Source organism: Miniopterus natalensis, chromosome 14 (genome assembly GCF_054644295.1).
Source record: "Miniopterus natalensis isolate mMinNat1 chromosome 14, mMinNat1.hap1, whole genome shotgun sequence".
NCBI lineage: Eukaryota > Metazoa > Chordata > Mammalia > Chiroptera > Miniopteridae > Miniopterus > Miniopterus natalensis.
The window spans coordinates 8,990,514-9,004,463 of record NC_142094.1 but is presented as its reverse complement, the minus strand read 5'-3'; the positions used below and the strand labels follow the sequence as shown (position 1 = coordinate 9,004,463).

Sequence of the window (13,950 nt, the reverse complement as noted above, 5' to 3'; positions counted from 1 at the left end):
GCACAAGGGACGCCGCCCACCAGCCCTTCCTTCCCAAACAAAAGCTCATGGCCTGACATACCCTGCTGGCCGACAGCCACGGCTCCAATCGTTCGAAGAGGACCCGGGAGGTGGCCAGCACAATTTCTCAGCAAAAACACGGGCATGGCATTGTCACGGGATGAAATGTTCATCTGGAGAAAATGGCAACGATTAGTCCTGAGATACTGTCCTGGAAAGGAAGGGGCGTCGTTCACAAGTCCCCGGAGGGCAGGCGCCCAGGCCCTGGCCCAGCGCTGGCGCTCAGGGAGTGAATAACTGAGCCAACGTCAGGAGGGCCAAAACCAAAACTCAGGCTCCCGCGTCCTGCTCCTGGACTGTGGCTTAATCAGGGGAGCAGCTTTGGTTACACAATTGTGCCACTGATGTCCCACATGCTCAAGGTGAGGAGCCAACGGGGAAAGAAGGCTCCTCGGACACCTGGAGGTGGAACGTGCCACAAGGGCCTGCGTGGCCTCGCTCCCGGGCTAGGGCTGCGCAGTCCCTGCAAGCCCAGCCTCCGGGTTTCAGGGAGCCCGGGGAATGGGGCTTCGGGCCTCCTCTCTTGGGAGAAGAGCTGCTGGGAGGCACTTCCTCGGCCCCGACTCCTCCTCTTCAGCTGAGGGACGGGCTCTGTCCGTGAGGGTGAGAGAATGTACACACATCAGCCAAGTTCACCGGCAGGGAGCAAGAGAGCTCTTCACACAGGACTTAGGAAACAGGGAGTCAGTGGCATCTTCGCTGCAGACATGTCTGCCTGCTGTTTTGCAAGGTCGCTGTTTGTGGGGGGGGGGGTAGCACCCCAGAAAGGGAAGCTCTATGGCGTTCTCAGCGTCGCAGAGGTTTTTAAATATTCTTTTTGTTCTTGTTCTACCCTGAAGACTGAAGAGCATCTACTGTCTTCTCTGAGCCATTACAAATCAAAGGTTTCGTTTCGGGGGAGTTCACGGGTGGGGACCCTAGGGTATTTAACAATGAAGAGGGCAGCCCTCCCGCGTGTATCCACCTGCACGCGTGCAAGCATGAACGGCATTCACCAAGAGCCGGAGAGGCCGCGAGCACGGGGCTCCCCAAGGGGCAGCGCGAGGCCGGGAGCGTACCTCCTTGGCGATCAGGCGGCTGTCCACCTCATTGTAGGTGCTTCTGATGTCCGCGACACGGGTGGTGGACGAGCTGGCTACGTGCAGGCCAAAGGAGACCCTTTCCTCTGCAACCAGGGGCACCGCTTCTGTACCAGGATCCGCTCCTAAATAACACATCTTCAATCACTTCTAGTCTCATTGTACAGAAAAGAAAAACCATCCTCAGAGAGTAAATATCTCCTGCTGCATGGCAAAGTAATCACTGAGAAAACGTCCGCATCTTGTTACACTGTATGTTGCTTGTATGTTGTGTGTTCCTATGTCTCATGTTTTGCCCCTACCTCAGCTTCTCTGACACTTATAAAAAATCACGGAGAAATTTCACAACGTTAACACCACTATAACACAGAGGCATTCCAGGTGTGAAATTACTAAGCTTGAAATACCTATCAAGGGTGTAACTTTGCTCCCCAAAACCAAAATGATAAGTCATTAGAAAGCTTACTTATAAAGAAAAGAAACAGGCTGAGCTGAAAGCCCTAAGATTTCCTACGAGCTGCATGTCCATGGGCAACATCCTGCTTGGAATCAGTGCCCTGGTCCCTGTGTCAGGGAGAAGCACGTATGTGACTTGAGAAGCATGTGAAAATGAGAGTCAGTGAAACTTTGGTTCTAGACCTGACCTGACCCATTGTCCTGGCCAGTGCTGTTTGCCAGAGGAAAGGAAGTCTGAAGAAGACAGGGGGCCTGGAGACAGTGCTCAGCAGCTCTCAGCCGCTCGTTACTGCGCATCAGACTCTGTGCCCAGATCATTTATCACTCCCTCCAGATGGGAGCTGACCCCTTAACTCGACGGAGCGCAGACAGCAGCGCTCCCTATTCAACAGCCAGCGATCGATAATGAAAATGCGGATGTTTTGTCTGCCTGTTTAATAATTGAAAACAACAGTGTACTTTAGTTAAAAAGCTCCTTCATTAAAAGGAATGTGTCTTATTTATCTCACTCTCATCTCCCACTTTGCTGATGGTATTACCCACCCACTCTCCTCCATTACGTGTTTTGGAGTTGAAAGATGAAGGATATTGTCATTTCCTTTTTTGTGACATTTTCTGTTGCGTTGTAAATACATAATGACCCAATTACAGAGGTCTTCCCTAATGGCTGACCTGTGCTGAGTTTACTCTTTATAAATATGCTATAAATAAATGGATGTCTAGTTTTAAAATGAAGTCAGCAAGATCCTTATCAATCAAACACTCCGCACCTTGGGCATGCACAGCTTGGAAGTTACCACAGTATCTTGGGCCAAGTTTGTTAATAACTTCCAGAGTTTCCATTGAGATGGCCTCTTCAAAGAGGTATGTGGGGCCAAGACGCCATGTTAATGATGACTTCTGTTTCCAGACTCGAGGGGTAGCGACAAACCCATACACATCCACAAATGATGAAGGGTCCATCGAGAGGAAAGGTCCCGGCAAGGCCTGAATGTATAACATCTGTTAAAATGAAAAGGATGGGAGGTAGTTCACTTCGGAGTTAGTCAAATAAAATACATATGGATATAAAATGAGGTACCATATTCTTCTCTCAAAGTAAACATTTATTTTATCTAAAAACATTACAAAGATAACTCTCAAAACTGAGAAAACTGTAGCAAAGCAGTTTATGAAATGCTGGTGGGAGTAAGAGCGACACTGTGCCTTAGGAACCAAATTTGAAAAGAATATTGAGAGCCACAGAAACGCTCATCTTTGTGTCCCAGTCACCCCACCAAGAACCTACGTGTCCAATAGAACACATGAACTTTATGTGCCAAAAATAATTAAACATATAGATTTAAAAGAAATAAATAAAACTGTCTCTATTTGCAAATGGCATGTCCATGTAGAAAATTCTAAGGAAACTACAAAAAAAAAATAACCACACAACACCCCAAACTCCTAGAACTAGTAAGTTCAGCAAGTTCACAGGAAACATACATGATTGACACACAAAAGTCAATTGCATTGTAAGTCTAACAATGAACATGCAGAAACTAAAATCAAAATCAATACCATTCACAACTGCTCAAAAGAAAATGAAATACTTAATAAAACATGTATAAAATCTGTACACTGAAAATTTCAGAAGGATAATAAAATAAATCAGAGAAGACTGTATAAAGGAAGGGGCATGCCATGCTCCTGGAAAGGAAGGCTCAACATAGTAAAGATGTCATTCCTCCCCAAAATGATGTATAGGTTTAACACAATCCTTTCAAAATGTCAGAAGGCTTTCTGTAGACACAAGGCTAACTCTAAAATTTAAATGAAAAAACACAGGCTCTGGAATGGCTTAAACAAATGGCTTAACAAATAGGTCAATTCTTCTTTTCTGAAAAAGAAGAACTGGGGGATCCAAGATGGTGGGGGACTGAGTGGAAGCTATACTGACACTTTTCTAGGACCAAACTGGAATTACAACTAAAATATAGAAAAATCATCCTGAATAATCAACTGCAACTGAAGACGAGCTGGAGAGCACCCTCATAACCAAGGAGGAAAAGTAGAGACCACATAAAGACTGGTGGAACTGCAGAGGCACAGAGGTCTGGCTGGGCTCCCACAGGCAGCAGCTGAAGGTCTGAAGGGAGATCTCAGCTGGGGGGGGTGGGAGGGTTCCCACTGAGGACTATGGGGTCTAAACCCCAGGCTGGGCTTCCCAGCCAACAGCACCAGAACTGAGAAAGGTGCCCACATAACATCTGACTGTGAAAAGCAGGGGAGTTTCTGTCTGCCAGGGACAGATGGCTGAAAATGCAGGCCCCCTCTTAAAAGGACAACACTCAAAGTTTCATGTGCAGCCACTCACCTTGGGCTCAGGAGAAGGGAGGGCAAAGTGAACTGGAACTCTGTGAGGAAAATCCATGGGTGCTATATCTGGGGATAGAGCTCAGAAAGCAGCCATCTGGATTCCTTTGCTGAGTCATTCCCCCATACAGCAGAGGACATCTTCCTCAGGCAGATCTTTATCATCCAGGCAGCTTTTGCCTGGGGTGGGGGAATCAATTGCCCCACTCTGTTGGAAAACCTCTGGCCCCACCCTGTGCAGTTTATGCCTTGCTGTGGTCAACAACCTGAGGCTTATTAAGAGACAGATAACAATCAGTCTGTAGGCAGAGGCTGATATCTGGGTGCTTTGAGTCTTTGCCTGATCTGTTTCTGGACTGGGGCTTGGAAAAGCAGACCTTGGTCCAGTGAGCATCTTGGTCCTTTCCAAATGTGTCCAGCCTCAGCAGAAGGAGCTATAAACCGTGGTGTGTGGAAAACTTCAAACAGGGTACTCAAGATCAGTCACAAACAGCATCTGACATTGGCTTGCACCAGAGACCCTCCAAAAATAGTGGGAGTCCTAACAGATCTACCTAATACATAAAAACAACCCCAAACATGCAGCCAAAATGGGGAGCCAAAAAGCAAGCCCCAAATGAAAGAACAAAAGAATTCTCTAGAAGAAGAACTAAATGAAATGGAGATAAGCAATCTATCAAACATAGAGTTCAGAATAATGATTGTAAGGATGCTCAACAGCGTGAGAAAAGATATGGAAACTATGAAGGAAATTAAGAATGGCATAGCAGAAATAAAGAATACATTAGAAGGGAAAAACAGCAGATTAGTGGAAGCTGAGGATAGAAACAGCAAATTAGAAGACAGAGTAGAAAAAAATGCTCAATTGGAGATCCAAAAAGAAAACAACAACAATGAAACATAACAATATTTGCATCAGAGGAGTACCAGGAGGTGAAGAAGGTGATCAAGGGATAGACAACCTGTTTGAAGAAATAATAGCAGGAAACTTCCTTAACCTGGTCAAGGAAAAAGTCACACAATTTCAGGAAGCACAGAGAGTCCCAAGCTAGAAGAATCCAAAGAGGCCCATGCCCAGACACATCATAATTAAAATGCCAAAAATTCAAGACAAAGAGAGAATCTTAAAGGCAGCAAGATACCCAAAGGGGCTCCCATAAGACTGTCACCTGATTTCTCATCAGAAACTCTACAGGTCACAAGGGAAAGGCATGAAATATTCAAGGTAATGAAATGCAAGAATCTGAAACCAAGACTACTCTATCCAGCAAGGCTATTATTCAAAATAGATGGTGAAATAAAAAGCTTCCCCGACCAAAAAATGCTAAAGGAGTTTATCACCACCAAACCAGCATTGCAAGATGTTAAAGGGACAGTAAAGGAAACTCTCAACAAAACAAAAAGACAATCTACCCATTGGGAGAAGATATTTGCCAATGATATATTTAATAAGGGATTAATATTCAAAATTTATGAAGAACTCATACAACTCAACACCAATATCACAAACAATTCAATTAAAAATTGGGCAGAGGACCTACATGGACACTTCTCCAAAGAGGAGATACAGATGGCCGATAAACATATGAAAAGATGCTCGCTGTCATTAATCATCAGAGATGCAAATTAAAACCACAATGAGATATCACCTCAGGCCTGTCTGAATGGCTTCATCAACAAATCAACAAACAACAAGTGTTAGCAAGATGTAGAGAAAGGGAGCCCTAGTGCACTGTTGGTGGGGACGCAGACTGGTGCAGTCACTGTGGAAAACATTATGGAGGTGCCTCAAAAAATTAAAAATGAAACTGCCTCATGACCCAGCACTTCCACTTCTGGGAATATATCTGAAGAAACCCAAACACTAATTCTAAAGAATATTTGCGCCCCTGTGTCCACTGCAGCATTATTTACAATAGCCAAACTATGGAAGCAGCCCAAGTGCCTACCAATAGATGAGTGGATAAAAAAGCTGTGGGATATTTACACAGTGGAATACCTAGGCCATAAAAAAGATGGAAATCTTACCACCTGCAACAGCATGGATGGACCTAGAGGGTGTTATAGTAAGTGAAATAAGTCAGTCAGAGGAAGGCAAAGAACCTATGATTTCACTTATCTAAAGACCAATATAAATGAACAAACAAAAGAGTAACAGACTCATAGATACAGAGAACAGACTGATGGTGTTCAGAGTTCAGAGGGGAGGGGGTTAGGGGGACTGAGTGAAAAGGTGAAGGGATGAAGAAGCACAGTTTGGTAGTTACAGAACAGTCATGGGGATGTAAAGGACAGCACAGGAAATACAATCAATAATATTGTAATAACTATGCATAGTGCCAGGTGGGTACTGGAAATATTAGTGGGAGCACTGTAAAGTATATGGTTGTCAAACCACTATGCTGTAGCACTAAAACTAATTCATAATAATATTGAATATAAACTTTAATTGAAAAAAATTTTAAATTAAAATGAAACACTACACACCAGGCTAATTAAAAAATAGTGACAACACCAAATGCAGAAGAACTGAATCACCCCTTCATTGCTGGTGGGAATGTAAAATGGGGAAGCAGTCACTCTGGCATAGTTTGGCAGTCTCTTATGAAACTAAACCTGTAATTACCGTAGGCCCAGCAACTGTACTCTTAGGTATTCACCTCAGAGAAATGAAGATGTAAGTTCACACTCAAAAACTGTACATAAATGTTCGTAGTAGCTTCATTTGTAATAGCCAGAAACTGGAACCAATCCAGGTGTTCTTCAGTGGTCATGCATCCATATCATGGAATACCACTCAGCAATAAAAAGCAACGAACCACTGACACATGCAACAACTTGGGTGAATCCCAGAGAGTTATGCCGAGTGAAAAATCTAAGCCTAAAAGAGTATATACTATATTACCCCATAGATAGACCACCTTGAAATGACAAAAATTTAGATGCTGATCACCAAGGTTAGGGACAGGGATGGGGGAGAAGTGTGGTGGGATGAGGCTGTGGCTATAGCTTTTGTGAAAGGGCAACATCAGGGACCCCATGGTGACAAATGTTCTGTATTTTGGGAGCAGTGGCAGGTGTAAGAACCTATGCTTATGATAAAATTCTGTGCAACTAAATACATGAACACACATACAAGTAGAACTGGGAAAATATGAATAAATTAGTAGATAATAGCAACGTCAATATTTTGGTTGTGATACTATTCTATAGTTTTGCATCTGAGGAAACTGGGTAAAAGGTACCAAGTCTTCTCTCTATCATTTCTTACATTTTAGCCTACAATTATCTCAATTAAAATGTCAACAAAATAAAAGAAAAATAGTTAATACATTATCACAAATTAAAAAATAGTAATTTCAAAGTCCATGTGGATAATTTTTTAAAATAATACTATAAGTTAACTAAGTAGTATTTAAAATTTTCTGTGTAATAAAGTCACAACTATTTTTTAAGGGAAAAACTTAAAAGAAACTACAAACTATGGTAAGATAGAAGGAATACAGGTAATCTCTCTTCTTTCCTTTATTTTTTAGTTATTTCAAAATACATTGATACTGTTTTTATAAGGACTATAAACTCACTATATCTATGAATATGTACATAAATACTTATTTTCTAAAGGAGAGCACATATAATTTCAGAAATATTTTCCCTACCAATTAAATGAGGTTTTCAAATAAAAAAGACGACGTTTTCAGGCGCCAGGCCTGCCTGGAGTGTGGCTGCTGTGCTGCTCTGGGGTCCCACGCTCCGGGCGGGCTTCTCTGTTCCCGGCTGCAGCTCCGCCACCCCTCCCAGCCCGGCCGCCCCTTTCTTCCTAAATTCCTGCTGTGTGTTCTCACTGCACCACTCAGATTGACTTATACGCTTAAGATGTTTCAAATTGCTCCCATACTATTTTGTTCAATTCAGTGTTACCTTCTAAATTTAGCTTATCTTTCCTTGGAAATTAAAACAAAGGCTCTGACATTTGAGAACAACTCTTAAGCTGGGCCATCCCCAACCCAAGCTCTCCCATATTCTTACCCAGCAGGCAATTGCACCTGAACACCTTTATGTTTTTATCCAGTTAAATTCCACTTACTCTTCGTGAAGGAACTTGCTGAGATCATTTTGGAAACTCAACTCTGTCAGTCTTGGCCCCTGGCCACTCTCCATGGAACATTCTGGGGTACCTGGCGCAGTCCGTGGGGCCCTACCACTCCCCACCGCCCTGCGACTGCGTCTGGGTGGGTGCGCCTGTGGGATCTGGGGCTCACCCACGTGCCAGCTCACTGGTCTACACTGTCAGCCTGCCCACCTTACTCCTTGTGGCTGGAACTCAGAGCAGCTCACCAGTGTTCACTGCGTGCCGGCTGTGGGCCAGCCTGGCGGGGTGCAAGCGAGGACCAATATCATAGGACGCCCCTCTGAGCCTCAAGACACATGAGCTATCTCACAGAATACCAACCTCGTCTGCGAAACAAGACCGAAAAGCAACGTGTCTGAAAAAGGGCCAGAAGGAGCCCACCCTGTAATCCTGCCTCAGCAGGTGAAAGCAAAGGCTCCATGCACCGCCAAGGGAACACCGCCCAGCTGCCAACATGGGGGACTGCTGCCTCCTCTCCAGACAGCCCCAGCCTTGCCCCGCTCCTCCTTCCTGGTAAAAGTGCTCAACACACACAGGCACCAAATTGCCTCTTTCTGACAGCACCCAATCCAGAACAGACTGGCCGTTATTTCTTTCGAACCCTCCTGAAAAATCCTGCCAAAATCCTATATAAGCCCCTCCCGACTCCTTGTTAACCTACGGGGTAAGGGACCTCTTGCTACAGCAAGCTTAATAAATCTCACTTTTCTTTTGTACTATATGAACACTCCTGGAGGTATCTGACTGGTGGGCGTGGACAATTTCTAGCACCTGAAATAGTACTTAACACATAGTAAGTGCTCAGTAGATATTTAATGGGGGGAGGGAGGGAGGAAGGAGGGGCTAGTATTGATAATGACTGGAGGAAAAAGCTGACTTTATGTTTTGGAGAACCTGCTTTTCTTATTCTCTTGCCGAATCTTTCTGATTACCAGTGCCTTTTATTTTTATAAGATAATTACCCAAAGGTAGCATCGAATTCATCTTTAGGTGTTCTATAGAATTTAGGTTGTTCTAACCTAATGAGTCTCAACCTGGGTAATTTTGTCTCTCTCACACACACACACACACACACACACACAGAGCAGACATTTGGAAATGTCTGGAGATATTTTTGGTGTCGTTCTGGGGAGAGGGGCATACCATGGCATCTAGGGAGGGCACAGACATTGCTAAAGGTCCTCATATACATAGACTAGGCCCCCAAAACAAAAAATTATCTGTCCTCAAATGTCAATACTGTTGAAATTGAGAAACCCTATTAATCTAAGGTTCACCATTCTGGCTGCATATTAGAGTCACCCAGGAGACTTTGAAACCATTACTAAATTACCCCCCCCCCACACACACAGAGGTTCCGCAGTCACTGATCTGGGCTGCAGCCGGGGAGACTTTCCCTGCGACTGGGAAATGCAGCGAGGCTAAGGTGCTCTTCCTGGAACCCGCCCTGTGGTCTTCCTGCCCCTTCGCTCCCTGGCTTCCATGGGGACCGCTGGCAGTGGCTGGAGCCCGGCATGAAGGTCAGGCCCCTTGTCTCCTGGCTCCTCGCCCTAACCTCAGGACCTTGATGACTAAATGACAGTGATGAAATGCTTTCTCTAGATGTGCCCCATCCATCCCTTCTCTAGCAGGGGTGCGTCCTGTCCTGCCACTCCTGCTCTAAATCTGGCGCAACATGTCGGGTCCTCACACCTCGCCCTTCAGTGCAGCACAATCCAGACCAGCTCCATCAACTCACCGGGAAGCTTCTTACGAAAGCTAGCCTGCGGCCCTGCTCAGACCTCCCTGTGCAATTCATACCTTAAATGTAAAAAGTCTTGTTTTCTTCACTCTAAAGACGTATTTTCTTACGACTATTTTTATGCTCGGAGCAGTCACAGCTATTCCTGTTCCTACGTTTTACCCTCTGCCCTAGTTGTGTGGCCTTTATTCCATTTTGTGAAGATGCCTTTCATGCCTGAGCTCAGTTGAGTGTTCTGGGCAGCAAGGGGGTTTCACTGGATACCATCCCCGCTGCCAAGAGAGCACAGAACTCAGCCGAGACCTCCCAGGGTGGTGGGACCCCGAGGCTCGGCGGCGGAGCAAGCACAGCTGGGGACCATCTCACCTTGGCTGAGCCAATGACCTGCCCATCTAGATAGGTGGACACAGTACAGTTCCTTTTCATTTCCTTGGTGACAACCACAGCCAGGTGATGCCACTGTCCACAAGCCAGCAGCTGGCCACACCTGACCCGAAGCTGGCGTCCCGCAGAGGGCTCAGACTCATCCTCAGGCTCCATCACATCTGGAAGACAGAACAGACACCAGGCCTCGCATGTGGCGTAAGGCTGCAACACCCCAGGAGGACAGGGCCTTGGCCAGAGGAGCCAGCCATGTCCAACCTATAAAACAATGATAACAGCAGCTGTCATTGCTGAGATCTTGCTCTGTGCCAGGCACTGTTTTGACGACTGTTATTGATACTAGCTCATTTAATTTTCATGACAACCCTGTAAGGTAGGTGCTATCATGATTCCCATTTTGCCATCCTGAGGCACAGAGAGGTTAGGTAACTTGCCCAAAGTCACACAGCCAGGGCTCAAACCTAGGAGTCAGACTCCAGGTCTACCCCCCACCAGACTGCTTCCACAGTGCAGCACATTTGCTGGCAAAGTCCTTAGTGGGAGTGAGGGAAGGACAGTTGTGCTGTGTGTGAAAGATGCCAAGCCGTCCTCTGGGCCTTCCCATGTGTCCCTGTGAAGCAGTGACACTTTCAGGGCCCACAAGGAGGACAGGATACACTGAGCTTGGCCACCTCAGGCCACTTAGAGCCATCACACACAGTGAGCTTAGAGAGCCAGGATGTGATGGCAGAGCCAGGACCTGCCACCAGCACTACTGAACGTGGCTAAGGCTCCTGGGCTCTTGTGCCCAAGCTGCGGACTTTGCCCCATTTCCCCACGTGTTCCCCAGGTGTTCCCAACACCTCACCCAGTGGCTGAAACTCTTTCTCTTCCGTAGACACAACCAAGGAGAGATCTTCTGGGCAGAGGCTGACAGAGAAGCAGACAAAGGGCTGCTCAGTCCGGGCCAGGTGGCGCACCAGGGTCAGGAAGCGCAGCGGGTGGCTCTCGGTGACCAGGCTGTGCCTGCTGACCAGGAACCAGCAGGAGAAGGTCAGGCCCCCCAGTGGAGGGAAGGACCGAGCAGCACCTGTGGCCAGAACACAAGTGCCCTTAGGCTTTGTCCTGCTGTGGAAGCTCATCTAGTCTCCTGTGGCTCAGGTTTCACCAGGCATGGCCCTACTGTGTGCCAGCGCTGTGCCCTGATTCATGCCCACTTTACAGAGAGCCCACTCTTGTCTCCTTACTCATCTCTCAGGAAAAGTCATATTCCTGCCAGGACTTGAGCCTGGATCCTCAAACACTCTTTCTACTTCTGTCCCACCTATTATTCCATGCTGCCTTGCCAAGGGAGCAGAGAGGGGCACAGCCCTAAGACCTGACACCAAGGGACCAGAGAGGGGGCACAGCCCTGAGACCCACCGCCATCTGGCTCACTGATCAGCTGACTTAAGCCAGGCAGTGTGCTACATGGGGCAGAGGGCGAACCTTACGGGGACAGTGCTGCGCTCTGAGGAAATCCATGCCCTCCCTCCTCAGAGCAGGGTTGGCAGTGTGGGTGGGGCCTGCTGTCCTCACTGAACGAGCAGAAACCCTGGCTCTCCTGACACAGGGGCCTGGTGTTCAGCTGGACAGCTCTGCGCAAAGCGTGCCCAGGCCCGGGCCGATCCCATACTTGAGCCAAGGTCAGGCTTGTTCCTAAGCGGCCATCAATGGGGACCTCATGTTTATCTCCAGAGAGAGTCGTGGAAGGGGCGAGGTGCCCATTTCAGCCTCAGTCAGTCACTGACAAGATGAGTCAGCCCAGGCTCAGCCACCAGGTCCCCCACTGACCTCAGGGGCCTAGCTGAGCCCCTGCTCCATTCAGAGCCATGGGCGGGGCCCTGGGGATATGCAGTGAGCAGGACACCCTAAGAGAGGCAGGACAAACTGGAAGGACAGCTCAGCCACAGATACACAGGACTGAGAGGAAGGCCCACGCTTCCTTGACGTGCCAAGAGGAATCTGAAATCGAGGCTTGCTAAGACCTCACTCCCTGGGCAGTGGAAGGGAGCCAGCGAGCTAAGCCCAGGAAGCACCTACCTGTCCCAATGCCCCCAGAGACTGAGTACTCAGTGCTGCTTCCCATAACTGTAGACAGGGTCGGGATAAACAAACACCTGGAACAAGAAAGTGTCTCAGATTAGTGACCCACAAGTGGGCTCTGGCTGTGACAAGTTCCCTTCGTCTTTTGCAGGGGCCTCACTTGCTCTTAGACCATGAGACTCCAGGGACAGAAAGTGGCTGATGTTGGTACCACGCCCTAAGAAAAGGAATCCAAACTGGAGTCTAGAAGAGAGAACATTCCAGAATGCAGATGTGCCAGGGGAAGGAGAGGGTCCTGGCCTGTGTAGCTGGGGATGCTGCCCCTGAGAAGCCACTGAGGAGACGGGGTGTGCAGGATCCAGTTCGCTGCGGAGTGGGGAATGCTGATTGGAACTATAATTTTGTAATCAACATTATAATTCATCTGAGGCACTGGGAAATTAAGTATATTTTAAATATGCGAAAGCCTGTCATACCCATAACCTTCCAAGGACATGTCAAATTCCACGAAGGACGGAGCCAGGGCAGCCCTCTGAGGCTGCAGGTTGCGCGGGGAGGTCATGGAGATGAGGCTCAGTGCCGTCTGCAGGGCAGTGGTGGAGCTCCGGGACAGCCGAGGCCTGAGGGCCTGCGCGGCTGCTGGGCGTGGGCTGGCATCCTGGGCGGCTCCTGCGGGCACAGCCTGTGACCCTGAGGCAGCAAGAGAAGAGATGCATCTTCACTCGAAACATTTCTCCCTCTTCGGACAGAAGCCTCAACATTTCTATCACAGACCGGAGGAGGCTCCGCAGTTACCATGAAGTTATTTCCTAACCCCTGTGAGGGCCGCTCTCCCAGGCCCTCATGCCAGGGCTCTTTGCTGATTTGGGTAACAGTGAACTACAGTGACGGCCTGCTCCTCTTAGAAACTTCTCCCTCTAGTTCCAGTACATCCCCTCTTTCCCTTGCTGTCCCTGGCTTGCCCAGTGGCACCACACTGAGGTTCTGCCTTGGCTCCCCGGCCTCCACACTCTCTTTCACAGCAGCCTGTCTCCTCGAAAGCTCCTGTCTCCACCCCTGGCCGCCAGCCTGAGCCTGACCTCTTATTTCTGCTTTCCAACTGGAGCTCCTTGCCTCAATGTTCAGGTGGCCTCACACTGAGTGTGTCCACAGCTTTCTTCTCTCCAAGCTAGTTCCCTGGACCAGTGTCCTCCAGGTTTCAGGCCTAATACACGAGGATCCGCCCAGAGCTTGGCCTCCTGAACCCCACAGCCCCCGAGCTGAGAGCTGTGCACTGCGCACCACGGTCCAGAAGCAGCGCCGGGCACTCCAGATGTCCTGGAACCTGGCCCAAGGGCGCAAGTCCCTGCTCACCATCGCCTGTCTTACATGGGGGTAAGTGTCGCCCTTCTCTTTAGAGATCTGGTCTCCCTCTGGGGACCACTGATCCCTCTGCTTTTCCTCAATGGTGCCATTGAGCAGCAGGCAAAATCATTTCTTAAATCTGTCTGCTTCCCCTTTGTTGTAAATGAGCCCTTACAAGGAATGCATGTTCTCTCTTAATTCCCTTTAACCTGCCCCTGTCCCTCCCTCTGTCCTCACCTGAGCATCCGGAAGCCCCTCCATGCACACAGGATGACCTGGGGAGTTTCATCGCAGCTAACAGAGGCGGGGGAGCTCCAAGACCTAGAAACTGTCTG

At 48.0% G+C, this 13,950-nt stretch overlaps 1 protein-coding gene across 2 annotated transcripts in view; it reads right to left on the bottom strand.

Annotated features, from left to right (window-relative positions):
• Positions 1-13,950, bottom strand: part of WDFY4 (WDFY family member 4) — a 240,722-nt gene that overhangs the window by 163,254 nt on the left and 63,518 nt on the right. Inside the window, exons 14-22 of one of the 2 annotated variants that reach the window (XM_087824106.1) lie at positions 13,853-13,947; positions 12,748-12,961; positions 12,269-12,345; positions 11,055-11,276; positions 10,190-10,368; positions 8,977-8,979; positions 2,366-2,597; positions 1,119-1,264; positions 62-173 (exon numbers count right to left, since the gene is read on the bottom strand). In XM_087824106.1, the coding sequence (XP_087680232.1) occupies positions 62-173; positions 1,119-1,264; positions 2,366-2,597; positions 8,977-8,979; positions 10,190-10,368; positions 11,055-11,276; positions 12,269-12,345; positions 12,748-12,961; positions 13,853-13,947 (1,280 nt within the window). The remainder of the gene's footprint in view (positions 1-61; positions 174-1,118; positions 1,265-2,365; positions 2,598-8,976; positions 8,980-10,189; positions 10,369-11,054; positions 11,277-12,268; positions 12,346-12,747; positions 12,962-13,852; positions 13,948-13,950) is intronic. The other variant, XM_087824105.1, reaches the window with a different exon arrangement.